The 17592-nt window shown below is 42.8% G+C and overlaps 1 protein-coding gene across 3 annotated transcripts in view; it reads left to right on the plus strand.

Moving 5' to 3' along the window:
• The window catches only part of RCL1 (RNA terminal phosphate cyclase like 1), a 31169-nt gene extending 14674 nt beyond the window's left edge, over positions 1–16495 (plus strand). For 2 of the 3 annotated variants that reach the window (XM_026083564.1, XM_026083565.1), the window contains exons 7-9: positions 1984–2140; positions 8259–8362; positions 14591–16495. In XM_026083564.1, coding sequence (XP_025939349.1) covers positions 1984–2140; positions 8259–8362; positions 14591–14741 — 412 coding nt within the window. In that variant the 3' untranslated portion in view covers positions 14742–16495. The remainder of the gene's footprint in view (positions 1–1983; positions 2141–8258; positions 8363–14590) is intronic. The other variant, XR_003256311.1, reaches the window with a different exon arrangement.
• Positions 16496–17592: the final 1097 nt, after the last annotated feature.

Raw genomic sequence — 17592 nt, forward strand, 5'->3', positions numbered from 1 at the left:
GTTGTTAACAATAAGCAGGATTTTGAAACCCTTCTTTTCTGGGTTAGGTATGGGGTTTAGGGGTTTTATTTTGTTTTTTATCTGTCTGTAAAGTGGAAGAGTAAAGTGAGCTAAGGCAGCGCCATTACATTTAGTATTTTCATGGATAGTCCATGCAGAAGACTAAAGAATGGAAGAGGAGGAGAAACTGAAGTCCCCTCCCCCCCTTGCTGGTGCTCATGGCTTCCTAATGCTGCCCTGCCATCACGTTCAACAGGAATGTGGTGCCAATATGTTTGCAGTATACCTGATACTAGTCTCGTGCCACTTTGGCAAAGTTCTGTACTGCCGGGTTCCCGGTGCTTGTGTCGGCAGGACAGGGAGGGAAAGTGGTATATCTTGTTGTTTCCAGTGCTGTCTCTGTTTCGTGATGAGCAAGAGCAGCGAGGGCAAGTTGTACCCGTCTGTGCCCTGCCCAAACCAAGCCTGGCTCTCACAGTACAAAGGATCGAACTGGATCCCCTCCACAATGCCAGTAGCTTCAGGAAATACATTACTTGACCATCTTTTACCACCACTGCTGTCACTCTAGGCAGAGACCTTCTGGTTTTGTTTTGAAAATTTGCAGCAGAAAGTTTGTCTGTGTAGATGGTCGCTAATACTGTCTAAACATGCACAAGGCACTGGATGATTTTAATTTTTGTTTGGGCAGATTGCCACATGCTACTGAACATTAAGAAAACCTGCTAGGGGACATATTTATTAAAGGACACTTCTCCAAACTGTAGCCCTTAAGAAACAGTGTCTTTGACACTGTTGCTGTCTTGGTTGGTAGATCTCTGTTTCAGGGAAAGGAAAGGAGAAGAGGTGCATCTTTAACATCCCCTCCACGCTGCTCAGCAAGTACAGGCAGTTTGGTATGGGTGGGAACCACTCATACTTTTTCATTCCCTCCCTACTGAAATGCCTCTAGAAGAACTGTTTTTGTCTAGTACTGGGTTAGTTTGTGTGTACTGGTGTTTGGGGTTTGTTTGGGGGGTTTGTTGATGTTGGTGACATTCCTTACCGTTTTGGGTCACTGGGACCATTTTAATTAAAAAGTGTGGTAGTGGAGGCAGCCAGAGTCAAAAAGCCATGAGAAGTACTATATGTGGAGAAAAGTTAAGCTAACCTTATTCTGAATGGCTAGCTGTTGGTGCTCTTCTAGGGCCTATGAATGAGAAGACCTTGTGATTTTCCTTTGTACAATTTCTCAGCAAGCTGTATTCAGTCATCTGTGAATTTCTTGTAGTAGAAGCTTCTAATGCTCACAATAGCATTTTGTGGTATGCTGAGCTCTGTGGAAAATAGGTGCTTTTGTTTTTCTTCAAATAATTTGTTCAGAATTCTTACATGGCTGTAACAATTTGGCTGGTGTTGAACTCTAAATGAAAAGAAGTGTTTGGATATACAAGTGATGTCAGATCAAACTCTTTTTTTTTTTTTTTTAACCTGGTTCCATGGTTATACTCTGATATTGCTAAATATTGAAGCTTCCAGGGAAAAAATTGGGTCCTTAAAGAAAACTGTTGTTTTTTGGTTTTTGTTTTTTTTTAATATGACAGAGAAGAAACTCCAGATACTCTGGAAATGTTCATCAAACATGAATTAAGCGAATGTGAAAGAGATTGGGGGAGGGGGTTTGTTTTTTTAATAAAGGTGGGTATTTCTAAGGCTTGTGTGGTCATTTTTAAGAGTTTGTTTCAGGAATGACCGGCACAGTGGATTTGGGGCCATGTGTTGCTGATTTTAACCTTGAAGTGCTGGTGTTAATGTTTTTTTTCCAGTGTAAATCAAATGTATGGAACAGGGAGTTTCTCAGCAAGTCCAGATTCATGGTATTGTCCCATGAGTGGAGCTGTTTGTGACTTGAGGAGAAGGTTGACTGGACCAGTTCTTGGCTTGTTATTCAATTTCAATTCAAATTTTTTGAATCAAATGCACTTTTCTTTCCCTTTCTTTCAGATCTCCAGGTTTTGGGTTATGCCTTGTTGCAGAAACCATCAATGGCACTATTCTCAGTGCTGAGCTAGCCTCAAACCCTCAGGGCCAGGGAGCCGCTGTGCTGCCTGAGGAATTGGGCCAGAATTGCGCTAAGCTGCTGCTTGAGGAGGTCTACAGGGTAAGTGGCCCATATAGCCTGTGTGTATAACTGAAGGGAAAGAAGGTGATGCCCTGAGGGTAAAGGAAGAGTTGATTTGAGAGCACCCTCAGACTGGTTAGATCCAGCCAGAGAAATGATCTGATGCTGCCAGGGTCTTCTTAATCCAGGTGAGAAGTGTTTTCAAATTATTCCATGAACAGTATAATGACTTATTGTGCCATGCTATTTCCCATGCCCAAGGTGTGTTACCATGAGTTGCATTAGAGACAAACGTTGCTTTTGTTGCATGAGAATTTAGTTGGGTTTACATGGGCTGTTATTTTGGGGGGGGGTGTTTTTTTAATAATAAGGTGGAGTTGTAACCGAGTCAGGGCTCTGACACTCATGGTGCAAATGCGGCACTGTGAGTAGGTGGAGGTGTGAGGAAGAAGAAGAGCAGCCAGTCTCAATGTTGGCTGCTTTACTGTGATGAAGACAGTCAAATGTGTTGAGATCTGTTGCTTGTACAAGGAATTGGCCAAGTGGTTCTTTGGAAAGGAGCTAGGACAGTGATTGCTTAGAAATCTGAGTGCATTACAGCCTTCCACAGGATAATTTTTTGTATTAGAAATGCTTGTTTTCATTTGTGGTGAGGTTTTTATGTGGATGACCAGCTTTCAGTCTTACAAATGATTTAGTGATTAGAATCAGAGCGAGAGTTTCTGATTTAATAAAGAACATAACCGCTTTTGTTGTTTATCTCAACAAATGTCAAAATAAGTAGCTATTAGTATTGGCAACAAGTATTTGGCCTTTAGGAGGCAGTCATCTACAAATTGTACTCGGTGCTTAAGAAAGTAATTGCTTTGAATTGGAAGTAACCTGATAGGACTTACAAAACATTAAAAATGTCATTAATGAGATTCTGTATGAGGTAACTTAGTTATAAAAATGCTTCTTAATCTCATACATTACATCCATGCTTGCGCTAGCTCACTTATCTGTTTTTATGCTATCTTTTGCTTTCCCTGATACAAACCCTTCTTCTTTCCTTGTATGAATAACTTGCTTGCCCACTTGCTCAATTAATATTCCATTAATATTTCATTCTGTCTTGCATTAATATTTTTTTTCTCTTTCTTCAGTATATGCTGGGACTCAAATATAATTGTGACATTCCTGAAGGAAAATGTTCCTTCCTCCACTCCACATATGTCTAAAACTTTATAGTCTTAAATGTACCATGGTGCTAGAGGATAGGGGAAATGCACATAACCTAGGTGCTATGAACAGACTTTGACACTACCTTTTCCCTTTCTCTTGAATCAATCCTTGGGTCCTCCAGGTAAATTGTTAGTCCTCCCTTTCCACATAGATGCAAGCAGCGGAGAAGATGCTGTTTTTCTTCCCAAACTGAGCTGCATAGGTGCTTGTGAAGGACAGCATCATCCAGACAGCCATGGACTACCAGTATAGTTACAGGCTTGCAGCAACTCTGCTGACTGTCCAGACTGGTAATGTGGTTGTCCGCAAAATTGCGAGGGATTGTTTCTAACCCAGGGTTCTTACATAACAGAGATGCTATAAACAAATGTTCTTCCTGAGGACAGTTGATATGCCTTGCATTTGAAAGTTCAGCCCTGAATATACATGGAGAGCTAACAGGTACTCACTGTGATGAAACATCTGTGTGTTTCCAGGAGCAACTGAGTGTGGTGACAGTCAGCTATTTTTATTTAAATGGGATGAACTGTAAAATATTGCAGCTTCAGTCTTTGAAAAAGAACTAAAATTCAGTACATCTGTTGCTTTGCATAAACCTCTTGGAAAAGATGTTCAGATAGTCAGATGATAGGAGGCATCAACAATCCCATTTCCTCATGTTTTTACCAGCAGCAGTAGTTACTTATTTTCCTTTGAAAGCCATCCAGCACTTGATAGTTTGAAACAAATGAGGGAATCTGTCCAGATATTATACTTTCTGCAGAGATAGTTGCCAGAGAACCTGCAAAATGAGGAGGTCTGGAAAGGCCATGACCAGTTGTCTGCACTAATGTCGTGAATCGCAGCCATTTGAATGTGATGAGTGAAATTCTGCAAAGCAGACCAGGATAGTGAAGATCTCAGAGGAAATCGGAGAAATGTATTTGGGGAAGAAACAGGGAACCCTTGGGTCAGGCAAGTCTTTGAATGTTAAGGTGATGGGTCATCAGGTTTCAATGTCTTTGGAGATCAAGTTCTCCTGTGGGTGAATGAGATTGTTAGCTGTGATCTGCCATGGCACAGCAGGCTCTCTGGAAGGTCATTTCCTTGTGGGCCTCTTCAGATCAGGTCAAAGAGTGACTGACAAGTGCTGAGCACTGCATGGACTGCTTTTGGCCCTCCCCTGCAGCCGTTCTCTGTGGAAAAATTGTTGTTTGTGAGCCTGTCTGATAACAGTGCTGCTTACCTGCTGGATGCTCAGCCCTCATTCAGTGTTCATGCATTCCCCGCTCCCTCTGTCATAGGCAATACAGTGTCTTTTGTTTCGTGGTTTTCAGAATGCACTCTTGCATTTGTGCATGACAGACAGGCACACAGATTCACACGCAGCCCTAGCCAGGCATTTGGAAAGATGGACTTTGTCATTGACTTCACTTTCTTTAACATAGGTCAGTGTGATCCAGTGTTGACCACAGAGAGGATATAAAAACACCTTGCAAAGTATGCAATGTTTGCTTGTTTTGAAGAAACTGTTTGTTAAATTTCTTTGCCCAGATTTATGGATTAGCTGTCTAATGAAACAGTTTAAAATTTGCATCCTGGCAAAGCCGTGCCTGGGACAAGAACAGGCTGCTCTGAGCAGGCAGTCCTAAAGCCCTACTCTCTTTACTCTGGCTGCTCACTGAATACAGGGTTTAAGAGCGAATTTCTCTCCCTGTGCTTAGATTCCCTACTGGGGATGAGTTTTATGGCATAAGACTATTTCTCACTCTGTCTTTGGCTATAGGTGCTGTGCTCCAGGAGATGGGGAGAGGGTTGATCAGAAAGGGGCATCTTGGGAGCATTGGAGATGATTCGCTGCAGAAGGGTTTTAGCTGTCAGTCACCCACAAACCTACCAGAGTTCGGTATTGTTTAAGGGGCCCTGAGGCATCTGCTACAGTGACAGCTGAATGCTAAATGGTCCCTTTCCTAAGCCTTCAAAAAGAAATTTAAGAGGACATTCTGCTCAGAATCAGTGGAGCTTGGTTTATGTACATTTATTGACTGAAGGATGTCAGGGCTAATAGACTAATAACAACTGGCAGAGTGCTAATTACAGTGGCCCTGAAAGAGGGACATGGAGTGATTAGCATTGTCCTTACAAATCCTACCTGAGCTTAATTGTTGAAGGCCAACATGAACTTTCCCCTTGTCTTTGAAAGGTGCTAGTTATGGGAACTTTATGTAAATGGTGAGTGGCAGGATGAGAAAGCCTAGAAGAACTGGAAAAGGATTGAAGGTTTATATTTCTTGTGACTGGGAGAACCAGAGGAGAGTGCAATGCCTATTTAAAGTTGAGCTACTTAATAAGGGTGAGTTGTTATCGGGGCTTGAGAGGGCAGGAGGGGTAGGGCTGTTGTCTTATTTAACCAGAGATAAGATAACTAAAGCACCTCAGGTTTCTTGAGGCACGCAAGTATGTATGTGCAGGAAAGTGAGGAAATTGTGCCTATGCCAAAACACTGCCAAGACTAAATCAAACCTAGAGTCAAGCTCAGAAGAATAATCCTCCTTGAAACACTGTTGTCCAATATCTGCAATTATTTTTGTACGTGTATGTAGACTGTAGTATTTGTATTGCCACATTTCAAAACAGACTGCATTTTAAGAAATCTGTGTCTCTAAATTGTGTGCTGGATCTGGCTGTGTTGTCAATGGGAACAATAATGGAGAAGCTGCCATAAATTGAAGTGTTATGGTCTAGAAGCTGCATCCTGAACCGCTAATGAGTGCCAGCCATTTTGGAACAAATGTCAATACTTTGGCTCTGACTTCGCCCATCCCAGTTCCAGTGGGAAGATTGCTTTGAGTTTGGACACTTGAATAAGCAGCAGGTGGATTGAGAGAGAAAAGTCGGCCTCCCTGAGAGAGGCATTTGCTTGTGTTTCATTAGACATAAGTTACTGCTCTCTCAGGGTTTGATTACAGGCAGATCACTTAATTTCCCTGTATGGCAACTGCCTGTGTGCGAGTGGGCATAACAGTGCATTGCTAATGCACAGCAATAGAAGGGATGACTCTGACTCACTGCAGCAAGAGAGACTTATGTAAGTAGCGAAGATGCAATGGATATATCATGTTTTGCTGTGTTGTACAGGACATGGTTGCCTCCATGCTGGCTGAAGCCTTTGTATAATTTGGGTCTTAAAAATAGGTGCTTTATAATGTTTTCAGCTTAAAAAACAAAACAAAACACACGCACAAAAACAAACCCAGAAAAGGTAATGTCTTCATGCAAGTGGTAAAGAGCATTTTAAGTGGCTGACTATAAATACAGAGAATACAGAGAGCCTGTATCTGAAATGCTTCTTACTAAACTCTCAGCTGCTTCTTGGAGATGTTTCAGATTTGCTAATGCAGCTGGTGAGAACCGCTGCTCTAGAGGGCACCAACAAATTCTGCAGGTACCTTGTTCACTCAAGATGGAGCACAGTTTTCTTCAGCCCCATAGAGGACATTAGGCTGAATGCGTAAACCCCACTATGGTATGGTAGTTTTGCACAGTTAACACCGAAAGGGCTGCTGTAGGAGACAGCAGAGCAGCTGCTAGGAGGTAGATGGCCGTGGAGCTGGTACGTAACGAAGGTGCATCCTTTCATTACATGAAATGTAGAGTTTTTTCAGAGCAGAGCTGAGACTTGTCGCACTGAGGCAAGGCTATCTAGAAAATTAAACCTTCAGTAACTCTTCTTGGAAAGGTCCTCCTTTCTGCCTTCTTGCTGAGTAAATGCACTGAAGTTTTCACATTATGTTTTCTTAATCTATGTATTCCTAGCTTCATTTTGCCCCTCTCTTGCCTTTTTGGATGGTAATGATACCTCTTAAAATGTTGACAGGCTGCTCCTTGCCGACAAAGCTGTTGGTATTTCTTGTTACAGAGTTTTAAAAGGGTTACTTGTCAGTTTTGCTCTCTCTAGAGATTCTGTTCAGAGGGTTTAGCATCAGGCCTCTGATTCAGTTGGAAACTGTTCACAGATTTCTCATGGCTTTGGACCAGAATGAATATGAGGAAAATCCAAAAGAACATTATGCCAGATATTTTTTCTATTTTCAGTGTGTTTGTATAGTCATAGTTAGTAAATTCTCTCTACAGAAATCTTGAATGAATATATTAATTTAATTTTAAATAATTTTAAATTTATTTTCAGACTTTGTAAACAAACCAGCCTTCCAATTCCAATTTACATATTCATTATAGTTACCTCCCCCCATACAAAACAATCTACCCTGCATGTATTTCTTCACTTATTTTGAGTGTAGCATTTGTAGTTCTACATTTTTGTGTGTGGCTCTTTCACATAGCAGCAAATACACTTCTTTCTATTATAAATACAAGGAAAAATGCAAATGTAAAACACAAAAACTAGCAGTAGGGGCTTTGGTGGAGGTGTAGGAAACAACTTTTAACTTGCTGTTTTGAGGCTGTTACAGCTGAACTATTTGTCCAAATGTCACTTTTAAAATGTTAAAGTGCTGCAATTCAGATACATCAATAGTCTTCAAATGCACATGAACTATAAAGTAACATCTCTTTTCAGCTGACTGCAGAGAGTGAAATACAGAAGTTCACTTCTCCCTGCTGCTTGAAGCTGTTCATTAAAGTTCAGAAATCCTTCATTGCTTTCATTCTGTGATGTTAGAAGTGAACAGGTTGGAAGAGTGGGAAGGGTTCTTTAATGTGACATTGTTATTGGATTTTATTTTTTTTTACTTCTGTTCCTTTCCCAACCTGCCTTGTGAAATTAATGTCATTGTTACAAAATCTAGATTTTTATCTTTTTGGCCCTTAAAAATTGAGAGCGGTTATAGCAGTTATTCTGCCTTTTAAGTAAATCTTTCTCCTCCATTACTCTCCTCCCATCCCAATTTCTGGTTTGTACAGAGATTAATTATTAAAACATTTTGGTCTGCAGGGAGGCTGTGTAGATTCAACAAACCAGAGCCTTGCTCTGCTCCTCATGACCCTTGGACAACAGGATGTTTCCAAAGTCCTGTTGGGACCTCTGTCTCCGTACACGTAAGTTTTGTTCAGCTTAATTACCCAGTCTCGTTTAATTCGCTAGTTATACCACACAACTAGCTTTTGTATATGGAAGACTTTGCCTGTGGCTATGAGTAGAACAACTTGTACTGTCTTCAAAAGAGACATGTAGTTAAGTTACCTTGTGTTTATTTGTACATGTTGGAAGATGATTTCCTTACTGTTATATATTCTTCCTGGTTCTGAGGCAATTAAAATTGCAGAGATGGGGCTTATTGTTGGATCTCGGTCTTGGATTGGATGTCTGCATCAGTTAGCTTTTTTGTTGCCTAGCATACGCTGTCATGTTTTCCTAATGATCTCCCTGCAGCTCTGGCAGTAAATGCAATGTGTTTTGAATGGCTAGCCACGTGCCGAAGATACGACAGCCCAAAGGAAAGGGCTCTGAAGTTCAATTCATGAAGCTCTCTGCAACCCCAGAGCTTTAGCCCTCTCATGCAGTGGACTTCTATCTTGTTTTTTAGCCTCAGTTTTTACTAAAGGTTTTTCTGTGGCTGGTAGTGGTTTAGAGGAGAGAGAAGTGATATGCTTCTTCTCACGTTGCTAATTGCAACACACAGGTTAGGATAAAGTGCATCCTGTATCAAGAATTTCATTTACTCTAGCTGGCTGACAAGTGATTGACTAGACCACAGTTGTTCAGAGACTGAATTGTTGTTCTTTGAGCAAGACAGGGGTGGAGGGTTGTTTATCTGACAATGATAACCAAACGACAAGACCATGAACTGCCCTTTTTCGGTTATCATGGTACCGGTGCTGTATACATGATAGGTACAGTACTGTGATAACTGAAGAATGGTGGTGCCATCACATGATAGCTAGAAATCGCCTCAGTGCTATCAAACCCCTGATACCTTGGAAACAACACCCATCAGACTTTGAGGGGGAGAAGGAGAAGCCTCCCATTGCATAGGGGAAAAGTAATTCCTGAAAAGTAAGTCCACAAGAAAGGCTTATAAAGAGTGCACAGTTAAGTGAATGAAATGAAACAATGCCTTTTTTTTTTTTTTTTTTTTTTTTTTTTTATCTTTTTCCCGTCAGGTGAACACAGGATTTTAAGCAGGTTGATTTCAAATGGGTGTTGCTTCTCCCAAGCTGGGGGTGTGTGGCTGGGATGAAGGTCAGGAGCAGATGTTGTGAAGCAGCATGTGTCACATGAGCTTGTGTCACTCTGTCTGCAGCACCCCTTGCCCTCACTAATTCAGCTGGTTAAGGACTGGGAAGTCTGGCTTCAGAGGAACTCAACAGATGCACAATTTTGGGGAGCATTTTTGAGCTAAATTACAATACTGTCACGTTCCACTTCACTGTCCCTACTCTTCTCTCTTGGGGCTGTGACGACATCTCTTCTTAATGCTTTCACCCCGCAGACTCCAAAGCTATTTATAGACCATTTACAGTAGACTGACTTCCCTGTCTAGCACAAGGCAGCACAAATGCGACAGTTCAGCCAGTGGATTAGAGCACTGTGAGGGGACATGGCATGCTTCGGAGTACGTCCATCAGAATGAGAAAACACATTCCAGGTTTAATTGCATATTTACCTAAGAGACACTCCTCTGCCCCTGCTAAAGTTATGGGGGGACATGCCTTGAGCAGGGGTGTCCTGCATGGTGCTGCAGGCACCAACCCTAGAAAGACCACTTGGCCTGCGGCCGTTTGGATTTTCCCTTCTTGGTTTATATGCAAGATGTCGCAGAAGTGAGCACCTGTCAGTCAAGCTGAACTTAAAATCAAATGCAGGGTGCTGGCTGTGTTGCCACCACACTGAACTGTGCACAGTAACATGTCTAAAATCCTGCAAGAGATTGGAGCCTTTCAGGCCAGGCTGCTCTGGATGCAGGTGGATGGGAGGAGGCACAGGATGAACCAGAGGATACAAGAGGGAGAGCAAAGGGGAATCGTTGCTACAGACATGAGTGGCCTTGGAAAGGAAAAGAAAGTTCTCCTGCGCCCTCTGGAGAAAGTTGAACAAACTACAGTTTTTAACTGCTTGGGAGCTTTAATGCACGATGCAAGACCACCCAAAAGGGTAGAGGACAACGGGACAAGGCAGAGCAGCGGCACGTACACAAAGCATAAAAGGAAAGAAGAGGGCTGAGACCGAACAGAAGTCTCAACTTGATTGGACAAGAGACAGGCAGGAGGAAGCAATCTCTGCTTATCCGGACGTGCCCATCTGTGGCTGCTGCTGCTTTTTCTCTACCGCTCTTTCCACTCCCATTCCTGTGGAAACCACCAGGAAGCAGCCCGCTGACGCATGCTAACTTGCCATCCTCCGGGTTTTGCAATGTGTTGGGCTTGCTGTGGCATAAACGCTCCCACGCGGAGAACTAGAGACCTCGTGTTCAAAATCCAGCCCCTTTGAGTGGACTCCCTCACTTACAAACTTCGCTGGCACACTGTGGGGGGCAGCACTGGGGGTGCCCTGGGCTCTCGGATGGGGCATAGGGCACAGGCACGTCCAGGAGCTGCAGATTGGGGCTGTGCATCCCCCCATCTCCCTGAGCGATGACCTCCTCTTCTAGTCAGCACAGCTGGGACAAACCCGAAGGGGGACAGTTGCGCAGCTGCAACAGGCCCCCCCCCCCCCCCCCCAGCACTGCGTTTGTGGCTGGGCGCCGCTTGCATGAGCTCTGCGGTGGTGAGCTCTATTTTAAGTGTAAATTAATAAGGAAGCTGTTTTCAGTGCCATGGTCTCCTCTGGCAGCAGTGATTTGCAAGCTGGTTGCTTTGCCCTGACAGTAAGCTAAAATGTGTGAAGTGGATATGTACCTCTTTTGGACAGTGAGGTGGATTGAGAACTGGCTGAATGGCAGAGCTCAGAGAGTTGTGATCAGTGGCACAAAGTCTAGTTGGAGGCCTGTAGCTAGCGGTGTCCCCCAGGGGTCAGTACTGGGTCCAGTCTTGTTCAACTTCTTCATCAAAGACCTGGATGAAGGCACAGAGTGCACCCTCAGCAAGTTTGCTGATGATACAAAACTGGGAGGAGTGGCTGATACACCAGAGGGCTGTGCTGCCATTCAGAGAGACCTGGACAGGCTGGAGAGGTGGGCAGAGAGGAACCTCATGAAGTTCAACAAAGGCAAGTGCAGGGTCCTGCACCTGGGGAGGAATAACCCCAGGCACCAGGACAGGCTGGGGGCTGACCTGCTGGAAAGCAGCTCTGCGGAGAAGGACCTGGGAGTGCTGGTGGACACCAAGTTAAGCATGAGGCAGCAATGTGCCCTTGTGGCCAAGAAGGCCAATGGTATCCTGGGCTGCATCAGGAAGAGTGTTGCCAGCAGGTCGAGGGAGGTGATTCTCCCCCTCTACTCAGCCCTGGTGAGGCCACATCTGGAGTACTGCGTCCAGTTCTGGGCTCCCCAGTACAAGAGGGATGTGGCACTACTGGAGCAAGTCCAGCGAAGGGCCACAAAGATGATTAGGGGACTGGAGCATCTCTCTTATGAGGAAAGACAGAGAGAGCTGGGCCTGTTCAGCCTGGAGAAGAGAAGGCTGAGAGGAGATCTTATCAACGTGTACAAGTATCTGAAGGGAGGGTGTCAAGAGGATGGAGCCAGACTCTTTTCAGTGGTGCCGAGTGACAGGACGCGAGGCAACGGGCACAAACTGAAACACAGACACTTCCATCTGAACATGAGGAAAAACTTTTTCACCGTGAGGGTGACAGAGCACTGGAACAGGTTGCCCCAAGAGGTTGTGGAGTCTCCTTCTCTGGAGATATTCAAAACCCGCCTGGACGTGATCCTGTGCAATGTGCTCTAGGTGAACCTGCTTGAGCAGGGGGGTTGGACTAGATGATCTCCAGAGGTCCCTTCCAACCTCAGCGATTCTGTGATTCTGTGATTCTTTATGTCACTTAACAGGCTTCTGGGAAAAGAGGGCACTTATGTAAACAGACTTTTTTTATACTTTTTTTTCTTTCTTTCTTTCTTTTTTTGGTAGTACAATGGTTTTTAATTTGAAACTGGAAGGCCCTGAGGAAAATCTCTCATGTGGCTCACTCTGCTGTCCAATGGTCTGGAAAGGTGTTCAGCTCTGCCTTGTTCTTGCTCAAACATACAGTTCAAGTTTCAGTCAAAAAAACCCTGCTTTATACATCTTGCTCTCCCAGTCTGTCCCCCAGTCTGTCCATGCATGTTTAGTGCTTCCTCTATTGTTTGGGATGTAAACCTTCCCACACCTGATCTTAATCAGCCTCAAGCTAATACAAACTCCCTCTCTACTTCACCTTGTCACATATCACTGTTTTCCTCTCCTTTTTCTCCTTTTGCAGAGTTCCTGCCACCTGTGCTTTCACTGCAGCAAGGCAGAGCCAACCTCACACTGTCTGCAAGTTCTCCCTCCACGTCTCTAGGCAGCCTCTCCTTCTCTCCCACTCCCCTGAGTCTTTCTGATTTGTCTGGAGGCTGTGGCAAAGCCCTGTTGCTTTTCTTTCCCCTCACTCTGCCTTCATTCAAAAGGAGGAAGAGATAGAGGAAGCATGATAAACCATATACGTACAGAGGGAAGTACAGGTTGAACTGATCCCAGAGATGCGTTGCAGAGTTTGCTGAGCAGCCTGTAGGATTGTGCCCTAGCCTTCGGCTTCATGCTGCCTTTGGCATTTTTATGCAGTTTATTCTGTGCCCTCCTTGCAATTCAGCACTCCCCACTCCTGATGTTTTGGTCTTGACTGCTTTCTTGTCACACTGCCAGAGCTCTGGGAAAGGACCCAGCTTAGAAGGGAGGTTGGTATGGGACTTGTACCCATCAGCTTTATTGAAGTATTTGTGCCAGCATATGCCCACCTGCCTATTATAGCAACCATGCAGTCGGGGAGTCGTGGAGGATAAGATACTCTCTAATTTTTTAAGATGCCTGGTCATTTGAGAGATGCGAGCTGTGGTGTCTGTAATGAGCTGGTCACCAGCCCAGGAGGTGGGGTAGAAAGGTTTACATAGCATAGAGGCGGATAAGGCAATTCCTGCTCCTGCTTTCATTGTCATAGGAGGTTCCTCCCTAAAGTGTTCCTGCTCCTGAGACTTTCACTGTACTCCATGCTTGGACAGTCCCAAAGTTTCGGGAATAGGTGGAGCTGCCGGGAGGCTTTCTGAGGCCTTGTGATGTTGCAGTGGGGGCTGTCCTACACCCTTGGCCTCCTGCTTCCCATTTTGTGGGTGCTTTCTCTTAATTTAGGGTCATGACTTGAGTGTGACTGATATGCTCTTAGCTTGCACAGCAGTGTTTTTTTTCCAGGTTGTCAGCCAAACAAATGTGCGGGGTGGATGTTCACATACTCTTTCTTCAAAGGTTAAACTTCATCTAACAAGGGCACATGCCAATTGTTGTGAGAGATTAAACCTCAGTTTGAGGCGCCAGACTTACTAGTGACCATGACCGGAAAAGACCAGAATCCTGTCATGAGCAGTTAACAATCTCCTATCTGTAGCTTTTCAGTGTAATTGTTTGTTCCCTGTTTTGGGCAGGTCAGTAGAAAAGTTCTCTTTATCTTTTTTTTATACTGCTCATTAATTTTTCTGTCACTCTCCCTCCAGTCAGTCTGTGTTTAGGACCGTTGTGTCTATTTGGTTTCTTCATGCCTTTAATTCTAAAATGATGAAAGAAAAGGGTTGTTTTTTTTTGGAAAATAAAGAAAGAAAACAGCCAGAATCCTGAGTCTGAAAGTGAGTCTAAAGAAACATTAACTTAGCAGTGGAGGAGTTTGTAATACATGCTAAATACATACTTTAGGATCTGATATCTCTCCTTTAAAGCATGCCCCCAAGACCAACCTTTTGGCTATCTCTATTTATTTCTGCTTAAAACAATGGGAGTGGGGGAGGAGTTGGTCAGTTTCTTCTGGCTGTAATGGAGAGTAAGTCTCATGGGTAAGTGACCTCACTTGGCCATGCCTCCTCTTTCTCCTCCCTTTCTTCCTCCCTCACTATTTTGCCTTACTATGTTACAGGTTATTCCTTCTCGCTCTGCTTGTACAGGGAGGGCAGTGATTTCAGCAGGGGGTCACTAGCCACTTCCATAATGCAAGTGAGAATTTTTTTTTTTTTTTTTTGAGCCTGTAGACCCATTTCTCTGTACTAAGCAGTCTTCTCTGCTCTATTCACAGAGCCAGGGCTTGTGTTCATCACTGGAGTCAATGCTAGAAGATACTGTTAATGAGCTTTCTGTTCTGTTTCTTATACTCTGTTTTCTCTCCTTCAGAATTGAGTTTCTGCGACACCTGAGAAGCTTCTTCCAGATCATGTTTAAAATTGAAACGAAGACCCCTGAGAAGGAGCACAAGGGTGGGGAGAAAGTCTTAATGACATGCGTCGGCATTGGATTTTCCAACCTGAGTAAAACAATAAGATAAAACATCTGCAGACTTTCTGAAATGGGGTGACAGAAAACACTGCAAAGATCTGATATAACAATATGAGAACCTGCCTTTCCCTGTGCTTTTTCTGGAACCAGTGATCCCAATGCAGAGGTACCCAAGCTTGCTGCATGTAAGCAATAAAGCTTCCTTCAGGCTGTTTAGGCCTGTATTGTGTACAAACACAATGCCACTGTTGTGCTGCATGGAATAGCTGGCCGGAGTCTCAGCTGGCTTGGGACTTCTTGCACTGTGCTCCAGTGCATGGGACACAGGTGCCTCTTACGTTCTTGTGCCCTTTTCCCATGCCCTCAAGCCTTAAATGCAGTGAGTGTTCTACTTGTCATTATGTGTATCTGTGTATCTACAGGCTTCACTCTTAGCTTTTTCTGAAAGGTTTAGACAGAGAAGGGAAACAGGATTGAGCAAAATGAGACTTGCAGTGCAAAACAAATGATCAGAACAGAAACATTAGATTCTTCAGGTAATTGCAGGGATAATACAGGCATGGAAATTACAGTACAAACTGGAGCAATAATTTCTGGTTCATACACTGTATGTGTACAGAATTTGTCAAATGCTTCGCTCCTGTTCAAGTTGGCTAAATGATAGTTTTGCAGAGGAGAAAAACTACCTGCCTTTTAATTTTCTTTGATGGTAGAATGCTGCAGAAGAGATCACAGCCCATACTGATTTATTCTAGCCTCCTCTGCAAGGATGGGCAGGAGAAATCTGCCTGCAGTTTTCAAATGATTCTGTATATTCTTGTCAGGTTTGTTTGGCATGCCACACGCTACAGTGTACAACTGGCTGTGAAAGGTAGCAACAAAGCTGTGCAGACTTTGAAGGAGAAAAATGTATTCCATTTGTGCCATCACATTTAGTGCAGCTGCTCCATTCTGGAAAGACGGGATTGTCGTGGATGGGCACTGTTTGGATTAACCGGTGCTAAAGGTGCGTAACGGGATAAAAAGACTTACCCAAGAAAGGCTTTTGGTAGATTCCAGGCAAACCTGCTGAAGTTAATGCTGAACTCCTGACATAAGGAAAGTGACTTATTCTGGACTTCAGACTAGGCTCATCAAAATGTGTTTGTGGTAAAATGAATCCATGTCAAAAGCTGGTATATTATATGGCAAGTACTAGTGACTATGTTATAATGGTCTTACAAAATTTATCCAATGCTACTGTAGAGTGGGCATTACCTATCTAATTTGAAAATTATATATTGGACCCAAACAGAACTTTGACAAAAAGGTAGGAATTTCATTAGTGGTTTATGAGCTATTGGAGGCTGTGAGTCATTTTTGTACTGTATTTTGTTCTTGTTGCAATCTGTCTAAACATGTTTTGGAAAAATAAAGTATTTTTTCCTAAATAAGATTTTATTTCTCCCTTTAAAAAAACAAAACGTTCTCCACCAGCCCTATAGTCTGTCAATTTAAAAGATAAACAGCTATTTTGAACTGATTTGTGAAAAGAGTGGTTTTGGGGGTTGTGTCTTAGGGGGTGGCCCTTTTTATATTTAGTTGCTTTCTAAAACTGAAGTTTCAGGTGAGAAAACTCCAACTAATATGGTAGAATCCAAAATAAAAGATTTTGAATCTTTATATTTTTTAAATTTAAAATTACATTGGAAAAAGCTGGTGGGCATGGAAGTATTCTTACCTTGCTCCCCTTCATCATGTATACAATGAAAAAGCTTGAAACTCTCCAAATAAAAATTACTCTAAATACAGGGGAGCCATTTTCACTATCCAAAAGGTGAAATGTGCAAGCTGAGATTAGTAGCCACCAGAGTAAAAACATAAAACCTATGCTAATTAAAGATAGAAATTTGAAGCACAGCTCAGATTTCCAAAATCAGCATAAGTAAAAATTGGAAAGTGTTGTCAGAACTTCAGAAGTTAAAAGCTTTATTGCCTTTAAACTTTTTAAAGCTTTTAACTTTTGAAGTTCTGACAACATTTCCAAATGTTCCACTTACAGCAAACTTGCAAAGGACAATGCATTGCCCAGGCAGCAGATTCCTTAGCAATACAGAAATTATGTTATAAATTTACCTGTGCTTAACCAAACTTTAGTGTTCAAATTAGGTTGCTAACCCTTAGCCCTGCTGAGACAAAACAACTAGATTGTGTGTGTGTGTGTGTGTGTGTGTGTGTGTGTGTGTGTGTTTGGTATTTACATTTTGTGAAAGGTACTTGTTTGGAAATTCTGCAGATAGAATTTGTTTATTTGCAGAACATGAATAAACATCTTTTTTTTTGGACTGATCCCACAAGCAGCAGGATAGCTCTAGTTTAGTTTTGGAGCTGGACAAAGGGACTTAATTTTTGATGAGGACAATTCATAGTACTTGTAGCATTAGACTTCATGGAAAGGATACTCATCTACTGGGAGATGCCTCTTTCATCTCAGTTGATCATGGTAGATTTAAGTCTCTCATGCCTTGTATTTGAACTGGTCACCTGTATGTAAATAATTCTGTACTTAACTGAGTTGAACTGTACCTCAACAGTTCATCTTTCTAGGTGAACAACTCTGCTAATACCCATCTGCTATAAAGGTCATGAAACTTTTCTGCTTACAGAAAGCTTTAAGGATAGACAACAAGGAGGTAAAGGTGTGGGAGGGGACTAGTTAACAAAAATACTTTATAATGTACATTTAAATTGGAATAATTTTAACATTCATATATGGAGAGGGTCAAGGAAGCACAGAGAAATATTTTGGAGGAGAATTTAGTCAGAACATCTGATTAAATAGAAGATCTTTTACTTTAAACTTGCCTAACAGGAAAGACTACTATTGTGGTGATGTGAAAAGCATTTGCAAAATGTGTGTT

This window comes from Apteryx rowi, unplaced genomic scaffold (assembly GCF_003343035.1).
Source record: "Apteryx rowi isolate R43461 unplaced genomic scaffold, aptRow1 scaffold_61, whole genome shotgun sequence".
Taxonomy (NCBI): Eukaryota; Metazoa; Chordata; class Aves; order Apterygiformes; family Apterygidae; genus Apteryx; species Apteryx rowi.